Source organism: Eptesicus fuscus, chromosome 2 (assembly GCF_027574615.1).
Source record: "Eptesicus fuscus isolate TK198812 chromosome 2, DD_ASM_mEF_20220401, whole genome shotgun sequence".
In the NCBI taxonomy this organism is placed as follows: Eukaryota; Metazoa; Chordata; class Mammalia; order Chiroptera; family Vespertilionidae; genus Eptesicus; species Eptesicus fuscus.
Genome location: NC_072474.1, coordinates 27,885,456 through 27,899,883, shown reverse-complemented (window position 1 = coordinate 27,899,883; position 14,428 = coordinate 27,885,456). Strand labels below are relative to the sequence as shown.

At 40.7% G+C, this 14,428-nt stretch overlaps 1 protein-coding gene across 1 annotated transcript in view; it reads left to right on the top strand.

The window, feature by feature from the left end:
• Positions 1 to 7,073: 7,073 nt before the first annotated feature.
• Positions 7,074 to 14,428, top strand: part of LOC114229878 (ankyrin repeat domain-containing protein 26-like) — a 94,720-nt gene continuing 87,365 nt past the window's right edge. Inside the window, exons 1-4 of the mRNA XM_054724856.1 lie at positions 7,074 to 7,246; positions 11,717 to 11,831; positions 11,993 to 12,166; positions 13,458 to 13,549. Of these exons, the coding sequence (XP_054580831.1) occupies positions 7,074 to 7,246; positions 11,717 to 11,831; positions 11,993 to 12,166; positions 13,458 to 13,549 (554 nt within the window). The remainder of the gene's footprint in view (positions 7,247 to 11,716; positions 11,832 to 11,992; positions 12,167 to 13,457; positions 13,550 to 14,428) is intronic.

Here is a 14,428-nt window from a genome sequence, read left to right as displayed (position 1 = left end):
TTCTGGTTGTTCTGCTGTTAGGGTCAATTTGCATATTACCCTTTTATTACATAGGATTATTATATAGGATAGAGGCCTGGTGCATGGGTGGGGGCCAGATGGCCTGCCCTGAAGGGGAACCTGGATCAGGGTGGAGGGTGCCCATGGGGGGCAGGGACAGACGGGACAAGGGGCTGCGGAGTTTGCAGGCTTGCCACGCCTCCAGCTTTGTTAGGAAGGACATCCAGAATGACCTCTGAAAGAAGTCCAGTCTATCCAGTCTAATTATCATATTACCCTTTTATTAGTATAGATTGTATTCCAACCACCTGTGTTTGAGGGTTCCAGTGTCTTGACAACTTGTATAGTACTTCTTATAGTCTGAATGTATTGCAGTGACATTGGCCAGTAAAATTATATAGGTTTTTGGTATATAATTCTACAGTACATCATCATCTGTATATAGTACTGTGTGTTCATCACCCCAAGTCAAGTTGCCTTCCATCATCATTCATCTACTTCACCCCACTCCCCTTTAGTCTGTATTTTTGCTGAGGCCCCTTCTAGCGGATATGAAGTAGTATCGCATTGTGGATTTAATTTACATTTCCCTAGCACAATTGATGAGTATTCTCTTCTATGCTGTTTATCATTTGTGTATCTTTGGAGAAATATATATTCAAATATATGACTCCCAACCCCTTTGGGGGTTGTTTGTCTTATACATTTTAAGAAATCACATATTATGAACACAAGTCCTTTATCAGCTGAACCTTGCCTTTTTAAAACCCAGTCTGGCAATCTCTTACGTTATTTGAATTGTAGGGTATGGTTCATTCACATTTAATATTCATATAGTTGTTTTTAATAGCTGCTATTTTGCTTTTTGTTTTCTGGTTTTCCTATAGAATAAGGTCCCTATGTTCCTTTTTTATTTAAGTTACATTTTAGTGATGATAATACACATCAACTTATCACAGTATACTTCAAAATAATACAAATTTAATTCTGGTAAAATGTATTAACTTTATTCTAGTAACTTCCTTTCTTCTCTTTGTGCTATTATTGTCATTTGTAGTATGTGTATGTATTACAACTCAACAATACAGTGCTATAACTACACTTTATATAATCATATCTTCAGTCTTTGTTGGGCATGTCTTTAATGTGCCTTTTTTTAAAGAATAATTTTTCTGGATATAGAATAATACATGGTCAGACAGCTTTTTTCTTTTTTAAAGTTTTCCTTGTTTTTTAAAAAACATATTTTTTATTGATTTCAGAGAGAGGCAAGGAGAGGAAGAGAGAGACAGAAACATCAATTTTGAGAGAGAATCATTGATTGCCTGTCTCCTGCACACCACCTACAGAGGATTGAGCCTGTAATCCAGACATGTGTTCTGACCATGAATCGACCCATGACCTCCTGGTTCATAGGTTGATGCTCAACCACTGAGCCACACCAGCGAGGCAGTTTTTTTTCTTCAATAACTTTGAATATGTTATCCCACAGATCCTTGACTTCCATTATTTTGGTGAGAAGTCAGCAATTAATCAAAATGTTTATCTCCTTTGGTGATAGGTTATTTATCTTTTATTTTCAAGATGCTTTTCACAGCCTTGACCTTTAGGTGTATATGTCCTTGTGTGTTTTATACTTGGATTTGTTGAATTTCTTGGATCTGTACATTAATGTTTTTCATTAAAGGTGAGAAGTTTTCTTTTTTTTTTAAATCTTCACCTGAGGATATGTTTCTATTGATTTGAGAAAGAGAGAGAGAAAGTAGAGAGAGAGAGAGAGGAGAAAAGAGAGAGAGAAACATCGATGGGTTGCCTCCTGTATACCCCCACCAGGGGTCAAACCTTCAACCTCGATATGTGCCCTTACCAGGAATAAAACCCACACCATTTTGAGTCACCCGGCCACAACACATTTGAGAAGTTTTTGAAAATTATTTTTTCAAATATACTTATCTGTCCTTTAGTGTCTCCCTGCTCCTTCTGGGATCATCAGTACTTGATGTTGATCTAGTCTCTTGGGCTTTGTTACTGTTCTTCATTGTCTTCTCTATCCTCTTAAGACTGAATAATTTCTTTTTGATTTTCAAGGGCACTTAATTATTTCTTCTACCATCTCAAATCATTCATCCCAATGAATTTTTCATTTCAGATCATTGTATTTTTCAGCTCCAAATTCTATTTGGCCTATCATATACTCTCTATCTTAATTGAGATTCTCCATGCATTGCAACATTTTCATTAATTCCTTAAACATGGCTTCTATCAGTTCTTGGAACATGTTCATATAGCTGTTTTTAAGTCTATGAGAAATCCAACATCTGAAGGAGATAAACAGTTTCTATTTTCTTCCTTAGTATGTATCACATTTTCTTATTTATTTGCTTTCTAATCTTATTGAATTTCAGCTAGTGTTGCAAAAATAAAAAAAAACATATTTTTATTGATTTCAGAGAGAGGAAAGGAGAGGAAGAGAGATATAGAAACATCAATGATGAGAGATAATAGATTTTCTTTGTAGAGGGTTGTTCTTGTTTTGTTTAATAAGTTGCCTCTAGCAAATTTGTGAAGTTTGTTCCTACTGGAGTGTGCAGCCATTCATGTCTCTGTTCATTTAAAAAAAAATTCAATCTTGTTTTCTAAGGTTTGTTGCTGTGTTTGCAATTGCTTAGCACTTAGCCAATGACTGGACCAAGGTTCTCTACATACCACATCACTCAGGATGTCCAGGCTGCTGATGGATCTGCGTGTTGGCTCACAAGTACATTCAATGTTCAGATCATGTTCAAGTTTTCCCTGGTTTTGCACATCCCAGAGAACAAATGAATCAGTTGTGGAAAAGTGTTCCACATGTTCATTGTTTATTCTTACAAGGAGAAAACATTAATGACAGCCTTTGAACTGGAATTGGAAAACCTTTGCTAAGATATTTGGTAAGGCATCCATCTCTCAGTTGTTTTTCATCGCAAAGGAAATATTAGTGTACACATTATTATTCCATTAGCATAACTTAAATAATGTGCAGGGAGGCTGAACCAGGGCATTATTTGAGTCTTAGATAAGCACGAGAGTTCCAAGCAACAACTTTCTACAGGGCATCTGCTCTGTATCAAAAATTATTTTTCACAGAAATGTGGGAATGGGAAATTTTAAATTCCAATTGCTCGTTTGACGAAGGAAACACAGAAACTCAGAGCTGGCATAACATGTACTTGTAGTATCTCTGATCCATGGAGAAATACTAGGGTCAACTGACAGGGAGTCCTGGTGTGTAGTTCTGACCTCTCTGCAGCCGGGTCATGTCTTTGATCCTCGTTGTAGGATGCATCAGGAAATGTCAGATCCTTCTCTTCACATGTCACTACAGAGAGCCTTTCCTATAAATCTGGGGAGCAGTAGGGTGCAATAGACAATTTCTAGTTGGGCTGCTGTAGGAGGCAAATGCTTGGTGATCATAGTTTAAACCAGTCACACACACCAAAAACAATTGGTCTAGCTAGGCTGAGTTACACATGCTTGGCCTCAGAATTTGTTTTTGGTTTTCTTAATTGTTCCTTTACCAATGAAGGCACTCATCCCTCAGCAGGGAATCTTGAGGGAAGCCTGGGTCCCAGGTGCCAGTGGGAAGCCAGTGCAGGCGGCCATGGAAAGGAAGGCCTACTCTTGCGCACATTTTGTATATCAGAGGCCTGATAAATAAATAAATAAATAAATAAGAATATTATTAAGAGATTTATTTAAAAAAATACCAAAAGCAAAGAGGAGCATATAATAGGACTTAAATAAATTGAGAGACATAACATGTACCTGGATATAGTGATTCAAGAGATTGTCAGTTAAAATTAATTCTCAAGCTAATTAAAATAATCTCACTAAGGTTTTTTTAAAAACTTAGAATACTGATTAAAAATTCATCTCAAATAATTTCAAAGTAAACATTGCCAGGAGATGATGGAAAAGGAAGAATAAGAAAGTGAATCATTGGAACTGTAACATACTTGGATACATTTTATAAAGAAGTTGCAATAGTGCAGTGCTGATGCAGAAAGAGGTAGACCATTCAATGGAATAGGACAGAAAACCCCAAAACAAAACACACAACCTGAGAATTTAATGCACCGTAAAGTGACAGTTTAAACTAGGTGAGAAAAAGTGCTTTGGGACATGTGAATAGCCATTTTTTCAAAAGTTCTTAAATGTGAACACCATGCTCCAAAATAAGTCTTGGATTGATCAAAAATGTATTTGGGCGTAATAAAACATAAATGTAAGAGGTGGGCCAAAAGGGGAGGAATAAGAGGAATGCAGAAAGGTGCTTCCATCTGGAGAACGGGCACTGGTTTCTCATAAATTTGTACTTGCAGACACTTATTCTCAGAAACCATGAAAACACCCAACTGTCGTTGAGTCTGCTAAGTTCCCTGGAGGTTGGCTTGGGCCCAGATGGATGTGGAACAGACATGAACTGAGGCACTAGGAGATTTAGAATTTTTTATAAAAATTTATTTCTATAAACTGGTAATTTTTAAATAGTAAAAGTACAATGTATTACAAACTATTTAATATCTTACAACTTTGCCAAGTCATTTATAAGGTATATTTGCCAGAAAAAATATTTTAAAAGATATATCAGCAAAATGATCTCAGATCTTTGTACTAAAATTCTTTTGTGGATAGTAAGAAAATCCTTAACACTACTTGTTTTATTTTCTCCATACAGTTTAGGGAAGAGGGCAAGGGAGCCATAGAGGTGTGCTTATGTGAGCATAATCCATTTGCTTTGGAAATAAAAATATTAAAAACCTCTGCTTTAGAGGGTATCTGCCGGGGATAAAAGTAGAACACGTGTGTTTTGAATTCTTTGAGGTTTGCCAGATTGAAAAATAGTGTTTCTGAAAATCACTCTTTTATGAACACTTCAAAATAAAGTGTTTGCCGTGGATTTTGGGCAGGATTCTGTATTTCGCCCTCCCCACCCCCTTTTTTTTCAATATTATTCTGTACTAGGGGCCCAGTGCACAAATCCGTGAACCTTGATAGAAACTGTGGGCCTCGAGGCTGCGGTGGGCACAGGGGCAGGTCTCGGCCCATCCTCCCAACCCCCGCCTGACCCCTCCTGCCACGGCCCCCAGTCCTCTGTCAGAAGCCCCTAACCCTCCACTGCCACTCCCATGTGCTGACAGCATCGGCCCCTGTGGGGGCCTGATGCGGCGGGGAACTCCCTTTTCCGTGGTCAGCACAGAGAGAGAAGAAACTGGTTCTTGATAGAGGCGTCCAGGGATTGAGAAATAAAGAAATAAAGAGACACAGAAGTAGATGTAAGCTGGGTCCCGGGTGGGTCGCTGACCTCTTCTGCTGCAGAGACAGACGACTCCCTGAGCCATGCAGCACATTTATTTATATTCCCATATACAAAGGGGGTTCACCGGAAAATTTAAGATTAAAGGAGCTTGGGAGGGCCCAGGTCTATTTCATTTCCTCTTTTCCGGTGCTAGACTGGTTCCACATCTCAAAGCCCTCTTCCGGAACCTGGACAAAGGTAAGCCAGGAACTGACAACACCTCCGCACTCCTGGGGCGGGCGTGCAACTGACATGACTGTCAAATATCTAGGGCTTAGTCAACAGTAATCTAAAGAATGTCCATGTGTCTTCCCAGGGGGCCCTCTACAGGCCCCATTGGCATCTGCTGATGGCACCCAGCGACTGGGGCCAGGGGCAGGTGCTGGCAGCGGGTGTGAGTGAGGCCGATGCCAGCAGCAGGTAAGAGCGCTGGGTGGGACCACGACATGTGAGAGCAAAGAATTTTCAGTAACCAGCACAGGCTCACCCTGAGGACAGTGACCAGTGCCCCACCTGGTCTGGCGCCCCCACTAACATGCTCCACCATCCCGTCGCTGCTGACACAGGCCATGTTCCGCATTCTGCCACCTGCTGCCGCCTCCCCTGGTGGTCAGCGCATGTCATATTGACAGGTTGTTTGGTTGTTCCATCATTTGTCCTATTTGCATATTACCCTTTTATTATATAGGATTATTATATGGGATTAGTTTCAGGTGTACAATATAGTGGTTACCCAATCTTATACGCTACAGAGTGCTTCCCTGATAGTTCAAGCACCCTCCCTGGACTGTACATAGCCATTACAGTATGATTGTGCCCCATTGGTCTCTCCCTGGCCACTCCCACCCCTAGCACATGTTCTCACCCCCTAGTGTCTGTGTGCATTGGTAAAGCTGATATGCATGCATACAAGTCCTTAGGTTGCAGTAATTGTCTTTTAAGGGGAGTTTTCTGCGTCACAATTCCTTGAGCATCCTGAAGTTCCACACCACCCTAGCTCTGTTCTTAGGCAAAGACTGCTTTTTCACTGTGGTAACTAACTGTTGCAAGCCTCTGGAAACACTTGGCCAACTCCCAGGGATGTTTGAGCAGAACCCAGACCTGCCCACAGGCAATAACTGATATATATTTTTTATTTTTTATTAATCCTCACTGAGGTTATTTTTCCCATTTTTAAAATTTTTAAATATTTATTATTACTTTGTGGAAAGAAGGTAATGGAGGGAGCAGTAGGAGAGAGAGAGACACAGAGAGAGAGAAACAGAGAAACATGGGTGTGAGAGAGAGACTTGAGTTGACTGCCCCTAGCACGCCCTGAACTTGGAACCAGGGATCTAATCTGCAACTTTGGTTCATGCTCTAGACCAGTTTTAGAACCCTCCACCTCTGGGGCTGGGGTGGGAGCTCTAACCAGGGGACACGCCCACCCGGGCAGTCTCTGAGATTTGAGATATTTGCACTTTGCACATGTGTTCTGGCTACCTTTGACCTCAAGGTTCTATTCGCAGGGGCAGTGATGTCAGAGGCTGTTGCTTGGTTACTATGATTCTGAGAGGAGATGTTAAACTGCCAAACTGCCCTGCTTGAATGCTGTGGCGTGCGGTGGTTGACTAGAGAGCTCCTATTCAGCTCAGGAGGTGCGAAAAGCAGAGGGAAGGTGAGGCTTCTCTGAAGCCCTAGACTCTCTGCCATGGAGAAGCGTTTTACTTTTCTGAGAAGTCCCAGAGTGGCGGCCATGGACTCCCCGACCAGTGCTGGGAGCAGTGGCGTGGGAGCCAGAATGCCTCACTATGGAGACCAGCATATGGGAGAGATCCACAAAGCTGCCAGCGAGGGCAACCTGGAGAGAGTGAAGGAAATCCTATTGTTCAGGAAAAATATTCGGAATGATAGGGACATGATGAGCAGGTAATGGGGACTGGGAGGCTGGTGGCCTGGGGTCCACTGGGAGGAGGTGGGTGGACCTGGGATAGGTGCACCCTTGCAGGTCTCAGCAGGTGGAGCGCAGCCTCCTGTCAGCCAGGGCTCTGGGTTGACTTCCTTCCCGGGACCTAGCAGCACCTCCCTGATGGACACCTGACCTGGGGTCTAGCACGCAGACCAAATTTATGAGCAGCAAAAATAAAAACACATGGACTCACTCATAATTCCTCTTACAGAGCACTTTACTGACAACTTTTAAGTGATTTAACTAGGTATCAATAATGGAAATGAAATTAAGTATATACAACATTTTTATATTTGACTAGAGGCCTGATGCACGATTTCGTGCACCAGTAGGGTCCCTCAGCCTGGCCTGCAGGATTGGACTGTAACTGGCTTTAAAACACCCTCCAAGGGGTCCTAGATTGTGAGAGGGCACAGGCCAGCCCAAAGGACCCCACCAATGCACAATCGGGGCCAGGGAAGGACACGAGAGGTTGGCCAGCTGGGGCGGGGCAATGGGAGTGCTCTAGGGCATGTCTGGCCTGTCTTGCTCAGTCCCTATAGGTCTGACCCTAGCAGTAAGCTAAGCTATCAGTTGGAATGTCTGCCCCCCGGTGGTCAGTGCACATCATAGCGACTGGTCGACCACTCAACTGTCACACCCTGGTGGCCAGTGAACATCATAGTGAGTAGTTGAGTGGCCTTAGCTTATCATTAGCATATTACACTTTGATTGGTGGAACAGCTGACTGACGACTGACAGCAAATTAGCCTTTTATTATAGAGGATTTTATACTGTACACATTTTTATATCATAATGTTACATACTATAGAAAAGTGCACAATGAAAGAGAAGTACCAGGAGAATACACAAATGTCTATTTATATATATATTTTAATGTTGAAAAAGACTTGAAGTGAAAAATTTCTGGAGGTTGATTGAGCAATATAAAAATTCAAGCCTGGCTGGCATGGCTGAGTGGTTGAGTGTTGACCTAAGAACCAGGAGATCTGGTTCTGGGCATATGTCTGGGTCGCGGGCTCTATTTTTTGGTAGGAGTGTGAAAGAGGCAGCCAATCAATGATCCTCTCTCAACATTGAATAAAATATATTTTATACATCAATAAAAGTATATTTGAAAAAATTTTCAAACACTGGGTCTACCAGAAAATAATCTCAGCAAAATAAAAGAAAATGTTCTTGCAAAATATTTGCAGTATATGTGTATCAGAGAAAAGATATGTCATCCTTTTACAGAGAAGTCTTTGAAATCAAGAACAAAAAACTTTAAGTTGAACATGAACAAAGTACTTTTTGCATAAGTATAATTGACCAATGGACAAAGAAGAAAAATATTTAGTGTCCCTGGACAAAAGGGAATAAGTTAAAAGAGGAAAATAGTATTTTCCATCCATAAAGTTTGTGAAGATGACCAGTGATTGTCCTTTTACTGATGTTTAAAATTAATTTGCTTTTGACATTTGCAATAGGCAATTTGGCAGGAGGGTGAGTGTTAGAATCCAGCAATCTTGGATTGCGACAGACCTAATAAAAGAGTGATATACTAATACTAGAGACTCAATGCATGAAATTTGTGCAAGAGTAGGCCTTCCTTTCCCCCGACTGCCGGCACCGGCTTCCCTCTGGCAACTGGCACCCAGACTGGATTCCCTCTGGCCACCCGCAGGCACCAGGGACCCGGGCTGGCTTCTCTATGACCCCAGCTTTGCCTGGAATGATGTCTGGTCTAATTAGCATATTACCCTTTTATCATTATAGATACTCTGTGGGATCGGGCCTAAACCGACAGTTGGACATCTCTTTAGGGTTCCCAGTTGTGAGAGGGTGCAGGCTGGGCTGAGGAACCCACCCCATGCACAGATTTTGTGCACTGGGCCTCTAGTTCAGATATATTCCCTATACACTTCAATTCTATTTATACTAAAAGCTAAGTTATATAGTTTGTTTCACTCATTACTACTAAAAAATGTAATCTCTTAATAAGAAAAACTCATTATGGTTATGCATACACACAAGCAGACTATGATCTTACATTACTGAAAAATAGATGCAAAGTGTGTTAAAATTTATTTCTGAGCATCATAGACAAAAAACAACCTAAAAGAGTTCACAACCACTAACACAGTAATGCATGAAATTTTGAAGGGTATTCTTGAGGAAGAACGATAAAGGAGAAGAAGAGGAGGAGGAGGAGGAGTTAAAGTATATAAAGAATAATATGACAATAAATATATATTTACTAGAGGCCAGATGCATGAAATTTGTGCAAGAGTAGGCCTTCACAGCTTCAACAGCTGCCTGGATCCTTCCCTTGCAGCCGTTGTGGCTTCCTTGATCCTGTGGCTATAGCCTGGCTTCGCCTGGAAGGTCATCTGGAAAGATGTTTGGTCTAATTAGCATATTATGCTTTTATTATTATACTAGAGGTCTGTTTTGTGGCGATTTGTTCAATAGTCTTTCCTTCCCCTGGCTGTTGGCACCGGTTTTCCTCTGATACCTGGAAACAAACTTTTCTCTGGCCGCCAAGTTGTGTCTTTGCTCTGACTGGCTGGAGTCTTCACCCTGGCCAGAGCCTTGAGTCTTCTCTGTACTGGCTGGAGCACCACTCCTGTAACTCCCCCCACAACTCCCCTACCATACCCCTCATAGCAGGCATCTGACCCCACCCAGCCTCTTCACACCTGTGTATGCAAATTAAGCAGTAATCTTTGTTGGGTTAATTTGCATATTTAATCCTGATTGGCTGGCGGGCATCACGGGGGTATGGTCAAGTTGCATATTTCTATTTTATTTGTGTAGATGTCATCAATTGAATCTAAAAATCAAAATATATGAACAAGAAGTCTAATAAACAAAAAATACCAATGAATAAAATAGAACCAGAAGCATAGAAACATGGAGCAGACTGCTGTATATCAGACGCAAGGGGGAACAGAGGAGGCAGGAAGAGATTAACCTAAGATTTTACCAATGGACACAGACAGTAGGGTATAGAAAGCCTGAGGCGGGGCAGGAACAAGGTGGAGTGAGACAATGAAGGAAAAAAGGAGGACATCTGTAATACTCTCAACCATAAACATTTTTTTAAAAGAGAGAAAATGTAAAAGACTATTACTAATGCTGAAGTGCTTTTTAATCAATAAAGAATTATTTAAAAATATTGAATTCTTCCACTATGTGTACCCATTCTTTCAATCCATTTTTACATAAAATATAACCTGAATACCTATTATGTAGCAGGCATATTCTACTCAGGATCCTTTCTCTCCAACTCTCAAGCCCTTTTCATCCTTACAATCTTCATGTTGCCCAATATGAGCAAAATGAGAAATTCATGATTGAAGTATTAGGACATCATCAGGTTGAAGCCTTTTCTCCTTGCTTCCAAACAAAAGTATTTCTGAAGGTAGGAAATTGTAAAAGATAACCTTTACCTGCCCTTTGACAATGTATAATAGTAATAAGTACTAATATTGATCATTGGGAACATCTACTTTCCCTACAATCTATAAATCTAAATACTGGACAAAATGAGCCATCCTAAATATTTGAATCCTGACCTTCCTTTGAGTTGTTTTCTTAAAAATCAAAGTGAGAATTATCTTCAAAAATTTTCTTGATTTCCTTTTGTGTCCTCTTTACCCCCATAAAGCTATTAAGAATTAAAATATATTTAAATGCCAACTATTTAATAAAACTGGAAGAGGAAAGTTGTAGTTAGCATTATTTCACTGAATGTAAGGTACCGTGGATGTCAGTATTTTTTCTATTAATTTTTTTAAATGCTTCTAATAATGGTTGTAAGACATTCTGAATTAAAAATTGGATTCCAATGGCAGAGATGTTAAAGTGTGAGAAAAATAAGCATTTTAGGATCATTTAAATAATATGTTTTTCTGATGCTTATAATAGGTCTGCAAAGTAGGTATAATGATATCATTTTACTTAATTGAAATGTTGTTTCTGTAAATTTTTAGTAGTAATAATGATAATAATAATAATGATATTATCTAACAATTACTGAGTTGTGTTTTTTTTTTTTTCTGGGCTAACAGCTGTAGTAAACACTTTGCATATATTTTCATTAAAGCCAACAATGGTGTCCTGTGAGATATCAATTATTTTTATCTCCATTTTTCTGATGAGAAAATTGAGGCACAGAAAGGCCAAGTGACAGCTAATAAGTGACAGTTAAAATAGGGTCAGAACCAAGTTGAGCTGAATCCCTAGGTCATCCTCTCTCTATTCAAATAGGCTTCTCTTTCACTATTGTGGTGAGTAACAAGAACTAATAAATATTGTACTGTCTGCAGAAGAAAAATAAATATGTGTTTTGAAGGCATAGGGAGAAATGTTTACGATAACATGGACAATTGCATGCTTTCATCTGGTGCCCGCTAAGTTCCTAAGGAGTCCTCTCACTTCCATAGGACTGCTCTGCACGTGGCCTGTGGCAACGGCCATCCAGAGGTGGTGAGACTGCTAGCACGCAGACATTGCCTATTGAACCTCCGTGATATTGACAACAAAACAGCTCTGATTCACGTATGTATTAGCTAACTATGTCTACATGAGATGGGTTTAATTTAATTACTTAGAATAAAAATGAGTTTATCTCATTCAACTAAAAGCCATTGTGAAACTTGTAGGATATTTACTTTGCATTCCAAAAACTTACCATCAATTTTTTGGCATAATACTGACAGGCCATACAATGTGGGCAAGAAGAATGTGCCACTATTCTACTAGACCATGGTGCCGATCCAAATGTGGTGGACATCCACGGCAACACTGCTCTCCACTATGCTGTCCATGGTCACAACACAGCTATAGTGGAAAAGCTACTTTCCCCTGTGTCAAATATGGAAGCGAGAAACAAGGTATAGACCAAGTAACTTTGCAAAATATTTGAAATTCATGTTTTTACTTCAGTTTCAAGCCTTTTTTTTAAATGTATGTTTTATTGATTTTAAAGAGAAAAGAAGGGAGAGTTAGAGAGAGATAGAAATATCAATGATGACAGAGAATCATTCATTGGCTGCCTCCTGCACGCCCCCATTTGGGGATCCAGCCCACAAGCCCTACAGGTGCCTCCTGGTTCCAGGGTCAACACTCAACCGCTGAGCCACACCAGCTGGGAACAAGCATTTTCTCTCTCATATACAAACACTGAATACAATGTATCAGGCCCTGTCACCATGGAAACAACTCCAAAGCCCAGTCAGGGTGGGCTGGAGAAATGTAGTGTCCATGGAAGGGGCAAAGCTCTGTCCTCCAGCTACCCTTCCACCCCAGAAGGAAGAACGTCCTGTTAGGGCTTGGGCGTGGGTGATAGGCTCAGAGTCCACGAAGGACTGAAGGCTTGGGGTTGGGGGGGTTGAGGTGATGTTGGGGACTGGTTGCTATGCTGACAGGGGCTTAGGAAATGGGTGCAGCTGGGTGTGGGTGGGAAGAGGAGGCCTAACACCCAGCAAGGGGAGCTGGGTGAGTGCAAGTGGGAAGAGGGAGTCCCAGTCCACAGGCAGCATAATCACAACAGTGTACCGTGATAGATGCTATGACAGCAACCAAGATTCTTGGAACCCGCGTTGGAAATGTTTGAGGTGGGTTTTGGGGAATGATGTTACAGTGAATCAGTTGAAGAGGGAGTGGAGGACATTATAAAGGGAAGGAGCAGCCAGTGACTGCACAGAGGTGAGAAGAAATGGGTTGCTATTATTACCTTTTTCATCCTCATCAGCAGATATTTTTCCATTGGCTTTTGAGAGAATTGAAGGGAGTAACAGAGTGAAAGGAGAGAGAGAGAGAGGAGAGATAAAGAGAGAGAGAGAGAGAGAGAGAGAGAGAGAGAGAGAGAGAGAGAGAGAGAGAGAGAGAGAGAGAGAGAGAGAGAGAGAGAGAGAGAGAGAGATATGTGGTGTGGTGCCTCCCCATAGGCCCAGATTGGGGATCAAACCTGCAACCTGGATACGTGCTTTTGAATGGGAATCAAACCTGGATCCTCCAATGTGCAGTCTAAAGCTCTAACCAGTGAGAACACCAGCCAGGGCAAAAGGGGCTGCTTTTTATTTACTTTCTATATTATATGTTTAAGTTCAGAGAATCTTTTATGAGTTCTAATATTCAGTTTGGATATATGTAATTTTATAAATTGTTTCTTATGCTCTACAGAATGACTTCACACCACTTTCACGTGCGAAATATGAAAACAAAATGGTGCAATTTTTAGTACCTAGAAGTTCGAAAGTTCATCCGATGGAAAGGTACAATTGTTCATTCTTTGTTTTTTATTAGAGAGTACATTTGTTAAAGCTGGGGACAGTGAAACAAGGAAGGCCTTAGGATAGAAGAAGCAGGTGTTAGTTGGAACCATTCTATACTGTCTAGAGAGGTTCAAATAATGCTGCAGGAAAAGACAATCATTCCTTCCTCCTTTGTTACCAGTTCTGTACCCCAAGGTCACTCCATATCCTTAGAGCATCTTTGCGTAGTTAGTGGGAGGTCCCACCTCTCCTTTTGCAGAGTAGTAGGCAGCAGCCTGCCTGAGATTCCAAAATGGAGGTTGGCCCCTCAATTGACCTCTTTGCCATAACAATGAAACATTCCCAACTGAGTTGAATTCACTTAGGGTTCAAAATATTTTAAATTATGCCTCACATGGAAGCCAGTCAACAGAAAGCTCTGATTCAAAAGTCGGTTATTGATCTTTACAATTGCTATGGGTGCATGACCCATCAGTATCCATGTGTGACAAGTAGGATTGTATCTTCCAAGCCAATTGGGAGTGGACAGGCTGATTAAGCATCATTCTCATAAAGATCTGCTGGTTCACAGTTTGAGGAGGCAGAGAAAGGCTAATAGTAGTCCAGGTGAAATCCTGATTTCTTTAGTTTTCTACAGTTCATATGATTCAAAACAAAACTTAGGAAGCATTGTGCTACCTGACTTCATGAGGTAATATGTTTGTACATAAATTTAGTTGCAAGTTATACAGTAACTGAGATCCCCTGAATTACAAACCACAAAGAAAGGACAGGTAATAACCAAAATTAATAGCATTTTCTGAAAACAGCAACATTCGAATGTTAGAAAGCTTAAAAAAACCCACATTAGCTATTCTTTGGGATTCCAAAACAGTGTCA